General features: G+C 52.3%; 1 protein-coding gene across 3 annotated transcripts in view; it reads right to left on the bottom strand.

Moving 5' to 3' along the window:
* The window catches only part of CACNA2D4 (calcium voltage-gated channel auxiliary subunit alpha2delta 4), a 115750-nt gene that overhangs the window by 41045 nt on the left and 67698 nt on the right, over positions 1-7007 (bottom strand). For all 3 annotated transcript variants that reach the window (XR_012493808.1, XR_012493807.1, XM_019711256.2), the window contains exons 25-26: positions 5849-5976; positions 2833-2913 (exon numbers count right to left, since the gene is read on the bottom strand). Coding sequence is in view for 1 of the 3 variants with exons in the window: in XM_019711256.2 (XP_019566815.2) it covers positions 2833-2913; positions 5849-5976 (209 nt within the window). In the remaining 2 variants the exon portion in view is untranslated. The remainder of the gene's footprint in view (positions 1-2832; positions 2914-5848; positions 5977-7007) is intronic.

Below are 7007 nucleotides of genomic sequence, written 5' to 3'. Positions count from 1 at the left end.
GCAATGGGCGGGAGGGGAGGACTCCCTAAGGGCAGTTAGGGGCCTTCTCTGCGGACTGGCTTTTATCAGCTTTGGTGATGTTGGTGACATTCGCTGACATGAAGGAAGAGCCCCATGTCACCTCTTACCCTCTTGGGACAGACAGAAGATACTTGGAACAGACAGAAGAGAGTACCTTACAAATATGATCTCTCGGGCTTACAAATACGATCTCTCCGTAGGGGTCAGCAGGCGGGGAATCAGGATTAGGGACTGCAGGAGACCAGGAGAGGAGAGGAGGGAGAGAGAGTATGCCCTCTGGGGTTGCTCAGGTACGCCACGCCCAAGTGACCCACCTCCAGGCCTGGACTGGCTTCTGGCTGACTGTTCATTGGTTTTCAGGGACCAAGATGGAATTTTCTCCTTCCTAGGAGGCCTCCTTTGGATGAAACCCCAGAGAGCCAGGAGCAAACCTCAGGGAGAAGTGAACCATCAGGGTCCCCATTCCTGGAGGTCAGCTGGACTCCTGGCAGGACTGGGCTGTTCCCCTTTCTAGGTAGTGATAACTGTGGGGTGTTGCTTTCCTGCAACTCTAACAGGTATAGCAGACCTGAGGACCACGTCTCCCCCGAGCCCCACTGCAGAAGCAGAGGACAGGGGCCTCACAAGCCTGGCACAGATCTGAGCAGTGCATAGATGTGTTATTCAAGTTGCCGTCCTGAGGTCTGACGGCCCGTCCCCACATGGGCAGGCCTCTGCCTCTGTCCGGAGCCCATGTGTACTGCAGGTCATATGTTAGAGACACATGCAGATTATGGTGCCATTGTCATGTTTGGCAATGTTCCCCAGCGAGGGCTTAGAGGGCATGGAGAATTGAAACTAGATCCTGAAGAAAGAGTTAGATTTCTAGAAACTTTGCATCAACTGTTGATAAATCACATGCTTAGAGATGAAAACGACCCCTCCTCATTTGTCTGCCCTTCTGTACAAACCCATGGCATTACACCCGCAGTTGCCTGGCACATAGCTGGCCTCTGTAGCTGGTCCGACTGTCTTCTCCTTGCTCAGTGCACAAAACCACACCTGCAGCCCGCCCATCAGACCCCACGCGCACCCGGTGCTGCAGCTCACAGCACACAGTGCCACCAGTTTCCAAGGGCTGAGACAGCCAGGAGAGCAAACCCTGCTGGAGCTTCCAGCCCCAGGATCGGGAAGGCTGAGCCGCAGGCCAATGAGAGGAAATGACAAAAGCAGAAATAATGGTTGAAGTATAAGGTCTCCAGGGCCTTATCCTTTTCCTGTCACATGTTTGCGCCCCAGAGCGTCAGAGGGATTGTCTGCAGTGCGTTAAACCAGAGGCACCAGGACACAGTTTCTATGGCAACACCTCACAGCTCCAATCCAGCTCTGAGTTAAAAATGATATCAAATAGTTGGAGAGTGCAGGAGAGCACAGCCGGCGGCCTGACCCTGCCTCCCTTCTCTTCCCTAGACTTGCAGGTGTGTAGGAGCTGAGACGGCCCCTGCCATAGAGTGAGCAGGACAGGCACAGACTCAGGTCTTTAGGGAGACAAGTCTGCAGTCAAATTTTGGCCTGGAAATGGGTCTGGATTTGGCCTGCAATGGACTAAGGGGAAAAAAAGCAGCCAAGATGGCGTGGGTCCCTTCCAAATGCTGGAGTGGTGCGTCCTGAAGGCTGTCTGTGATGCAAATGTTTCCTAGCACAGGTGTTGAGCCACGTCAGACCGAGTCATTCTCCTCTAGCTCTTATCCCAGAGCAGAAAGCAGTCCAGCAGCCTGACTCAGGACGTCCCTGTGCCCTCCTTGAGACAGGAAGCCGGAGTCGGACTCTCTCTGCCTGACCCCAGCCTGCTCCTCTGTGCCATGGGCCCTGAATTCAGCCTGAGGGGAGGAGGTGCACTGATCCTGCCTGCCCAGTCCCGGTCCAGCTGCCGTGTGGCTAAGTGGTGCCCAGGGAAACAGGACATATACCTGACTCACGGATGCATGATGGCTGGTGCTTGAGTGCCCATTGGACCGCACAACATTTTAGAACACAGACGGGTCTGAGGCAGGCAAGCTGAAACCAGGATAAGGAGGCTTCATCACCCAGGCCTGATAGCTCTCAGGCAGTGAGGCAGAGATGCCAAGGGCTTTTTTTAGGCACCAAGAAACCACAAAGTCAGTGGCAGCTTGTGAGGGTCATTGAGTGCTCTAATCACATTTGAGGCATTGCAACACAGGTTCGTGAATCTGGGCCTTAGAGGGAGGCAATCTGAGTTCAAATTCTGGCTTCATTAATTATTAGCTGTGAGACTTTAGGCAAATAACTTTTCTGTGTCTCAGTTTCTTCGTCTGTCAAATGGAGCCCAAAGCCTGGACTTCACTGGTTCGCTCTACGGGCTGAATGAGACTGTGCGTGGGAAGCAGACTCCCAGGTGCCTGGCCCATGCTGAACACATGTGCTCTTAGTTAGGGTTTGAGTCGCAGCCCCGTCCTCTCATCAGAGGGGCGCGACCCAGGGTGGTGGACGGGGAAGCAGCGTGCAGATGGTGGAAAGGAGGTCTGGGTTGCAGTCTCTGTCCAGTGTGAACTTCAGCAGATGTCCTAACCATTCTGGGCTTCATTTTACTTACTTCATAAATTCTTTCAGACCTAAGGCTTTACTGTTTCATAAACAAAACGGCTTGGGAAGACTCCACAACTCTCAGTCCCACATTTCACCAGGAAAATGGACAGCCGAGGTCGGTGGCCCCAGACCTCAGGCGGGGGTCCTCCTGCTCTATCTGTGTGCCTTACTCTGGACATTGTCTCACAACTTCCCGGCCTCAACGGCACAAAGGGCAGCTCCTACCTGCAGCAATGGCTGTCTTCTTGTCCACTGTCACGGCTACAGCTGTGCTCACCGTTACCACCACAGGCTCACTTGGACTTCCTGGGGAAACGAAAATTGCCAAGTCACTTTCTCAGCAGCTGGTGAAGAGCAGTGGTTGGGGTAGGCTGAGAAGACAAGTATAAATACCCGGTGAGGGCATTCCTTGAATAACTGAGGGGGTTGTTTGAGGAAGTTGTTGTTGTGACAGCTCTGTTACCACCAACCACTGGTCTTGGCAGAGCACCCCGTAAGGCCAGACCCTGGCCCCTTGCTGTGCAGATCTGAACCTGACACATAAGAACATTGTAACCCTGGCCACCTGGATAATGCAGTGCTGTCAGTGGCACCAGGACACTGTGAGTTTGCTCTGTCTAAGGCAGCAAACCTGCCTGCTTGTCGCTGTCTCACTTGAACTCGGGGACCCTGCTGTGACTGTCCTCTTGGCATGTGTTCCACTTAGAAGATGTGCATGACATCAAATGACTCTTTCTAGCAGAAGGACAGGCTGCATTCCAGGGCTCGGTGGTGGCTGATCCTGGATTGTCCTTCATCAGTCACATGAGTCAGGGTGACACTGACAGTCCCTTCAGGAAGCCAGAAGCCAGACGCTGCCTCAGGCACAGAAGGCTGCTGGTGACAGATGAGTCCCAGGCACACATGCATTCTGGTCATTGTGGCCCACCCGCCACCACCACAACATCGTCCCACCACGTCTTTCACTTGACTTTCAGCTGGTTACTGTACTTCTGGGACACCACAGGACTCCTGAAGGGCAAGGAGCTTGCCTTGAGTTGCTTTTCCACCTCTTTTAGGCAATTAGCCACCATAGGTACAGAATGTAGGTGGCAGTTTCAGCTCTACATTAAAACAGAGCTTTCTGGCTCTGAGGTGGTGCAGGCCAGTCCCTGACCGTGGACATCTTAATTTTCATCCATCCATGGACCTGGATTAGCTTTTCAAAACACTCTCGCCTATGGGTCAAACTTCATTACTAAAAATTCCAAGAAAGGGGAAAAATTTTATCATGTTCTCTCTTGTTGGAATGTCATCATATCAAATGTTGAAACAAACAGGTTATGAGAATCTCGTTGTGTGGAGATTGTTATTACAGTGTCAGTTGTAATGGAACTTAAATTACCCACTAGTTTCTTGTAGCTGCTATTTTGCTAAGATTACCCATCCTACCTTGCTGCAATCAAATATCCCACAGAAATTTAAGATTACTCTGATTCTTGGAACTTACAATATGTGACGTTGTCTTTGATTATAGGAATTTGCCAAGGGACCACAGTAGACCCAGAAGTCAGCTTCCTCGTCTGGCTTCCAGAAATGTCTGGGAGATATGGATGTGGCTGATCCCATGCAGTATTCTCTGGCCTGCGGGATTCTTTCGGGGACAGGCCTGCCACTGTATGTGTGTGCCACTGGCTAGTAGGAAACACCCAAGTGAGGTGTGGGGCTCCTAACGACATGGTCTCTGGGGACTTCAGGAATTTCAGCACCTGGTCACCTAGCAGCTACGTGGCCCAGCACCTGGGGTGAACGAGCAGGTTACCAATTGCTGGTGAGGTGGGCTGTGGAAGCAGGAGTAACAGGTCTGAGCCACCTGGGCTCTGGCGAAACTCTGCTCTGTGCTGGCAGGTTTCTCCAGCGCCGACAAGACAGCTCGGTGTGGGCAGAGCTCAGCCCGCAGGCCCAGGCAAAGGGCAAGGAGTCAGCCTGGGAGGCAGAGGGAAGCCTCCTACCCTGAGCCAGCTCCTCTGCCTCCTGCGGGGCCCCTCCCCTTACAATGAAATTGTTTTCTTTCTTTGAGGGAGAATGGGGAAGTGCAGGGCTGTCCATGTGTCTCTAAGCATATGTAGGAGCTAAGCCAGGGAGCCAGGGTGTGAAGAAGGAGCGCGCTCCTGCCTCCCCACTCAGCCGTCCCCTTTTAGGGTTGCCAGCTTCCCTCTCTTCTCCTCGAGGCTCAGTTCCCACCCACCCGCCCTCCTACCTCACCGCCACAAAAAGCTCCCCCAGCAGCTAGCAGGCACACCCCAGTGGCAATGCTGGCAGAAGGGAGCCAGTTGCCTTGTGCTGGGGGCAGGGGCCAGGGCCTCATCCCAGAGAACCCCCCCCTCAGGACCCTGGGGGAGCCCCTCCTTGGGAGCCCTTGGTGCTGTGTAGATGGTGCCAGGAAGGAAGAGCTGCCTCAGTCTGGCTCAGGAGGGGCAGTGTGGGAAGGGCCTTCACCATGGCTTTGAGGACCTAACCTCCCTCGGAGCTTTTACTGGGAATGACAAAAACCGCTATCACCCTCCCCTTTCTGCCTTCCACTCAGTACAGTAAGAGCTCGGACTTTGTTTTAGGCTGGCTCTGTGGCTTTCTAGCTGTGTGATCCTGGGCAACATGCAGAACCTCTCTGAGCCTCAGATTCTTCTGCGTAAGAAGAAGGGGAATAACAGCACTTATCTTACAGGGCTGGACAGATTAAGCGTGCACGTGTAGAAAAGTGTTTTGTAAAGCACATCGGTGATACATCGGTGGGAGGAACAGGCATAGGATCAAGAGGGGGCCTCCGGCACAGCGTGAAAGGGCATCCAGAGGGTGGGCAGGGTTACTTTCACCTGGAGGGTTTAAGGGACTTTCAAAGACACTCAAATGTCTAGAAACAGAAGAATCTTAGAGATGAACTCGTCCAATATTCTCCTTCTTGGAATTTTGGCTGGTGTCCCATTCTTCTTGACTTTTGGTCAAATCTTTTTCTTCGTTCTACGGATTTTTAACCTCCAGCTTTGACTGCTGGCCAGGGAGTACTGTGGCCCGCTTACGGGTATATGCAGGGTAGAGACCAGCCACATGGTACCGCCGCAGTAAGCTTTCTCAAGGCGCTGTCCCGTGTCAGGAGGAGGTAGGAGGGAACTCGGGGATCTGGATTGCCTGCTCCTAGCCCTAAGAGCACTGGAAGAGGGGAGCCCTGGTTCCACCCGGCCCAGGAGCACAGGGTATGGATTACCTGGTCCCTCTGCTAAACGGAGGTTGAAGACAAAGCTGCCAGCAGGCTGCTCAGCGGCCTGGCGGTACCACAGAGGGAAGTGGTCCATGGTGAACACGCTGGTTTCATCTTCAGGGGTCAGGAACTTCCTGCAAGGAGAGAGATCTGGTTCCTCCCCCACCTCTGGGAACATGCTCATCCCTTTTTCCTTTTTCATACACAGTCATCTTCTCAGGACCAAGACAGTGAGTCCCGTTTTGGTGGAGCTGCAGGTAGAAAATAGTAGCTCCTAAATTGGTATTGCCCAGACAATGTCCGCAGAAATTCTTGCCAATTCCAGAATCAAATGCTGTCACATCTGATGGTGGCACATTCGTAGCGAGAAGAGGTAGAGGGCCTGTGTTATGAAAGAATACTTTCCATTTTTATGTACACTCGTTTGTCTGCAGCATTTATTTCTTTTGAATATAGCCTAATTTCTTTTTGTCTGGCTAATTAGTGTGTCAGTGAGGAAATTGTGTAGTCAATTCCATCAGTGAGCTAATACAGGAGTGTAAATTACCCCAAAATGGTTACTTCAAAAGTCATTGCCTCTAGGTTTTAGAATGCATTATGAGTTTCCTTTTTTTTGGCGCAGCTTTACCTTGCTAATTATGGTTGCATTCCCTGAACACATACCAGCCGGTAGAAGGGAGTGGCTTACATGTTCCAGAAGCCAACCTGCCTTGTTGCACAGTTCCTGGGCTGCCATCTCATCACGGTTGATGTGAAGGGAGCCCCCTGGAGTTGTGCAGTGTACATGCACTGTTTGTGGCAGCTGGGTCCGTGACCCAGGAAGGTCTGTCTGTATGAGATTTCCCTCTTCCATTCTTAGAAACCTTTCAGAGATGGTGCGTGGGAATGCCAAGATGCTTTCCCCCGTCACACTGCCAGGTGTGGCTCACCAGTCCAACCTCAGCCTGACAAGACACAGACATACGATTTTCTGATTGGGGTGAAGTTTAAGGAGAGGAGAAAGTACGAGTGGGTGGTGAACTTGAGGAGGAAAATTCCCCACACTGTTCAAGGCCTTAGGGTGAACCCGCAGTTTACCCACGAGTCCAGTCCATCTGAGTTATTTGCTGTGTCTCTGATGGGGCCATGGGATAGGTGAGCAAGGGAGGGAATAGCTGCCTTCTAT

The sequence above is a fragment of the Rhinolophus sinicus genome, linkage group LG02 (assembly GCF_036562045.2).
Source record: "Rhinolophus sinicus isolate RSC01 linkage group LG02, ASM3656204v1, whole genome shotgun sequence".
Lineage (NCBI taxonomy): Eukaryota > Metazoa > Chordata > Mammalia > Chiroptera > Rhinolophidae > Rhinolophus > Rhinolophus sinicus.
The sequence above is the reverse complement of the archived record's forward strand: the minus strand, read 5'-3'. Positions and strand labels throughout refer to the sequence as shown.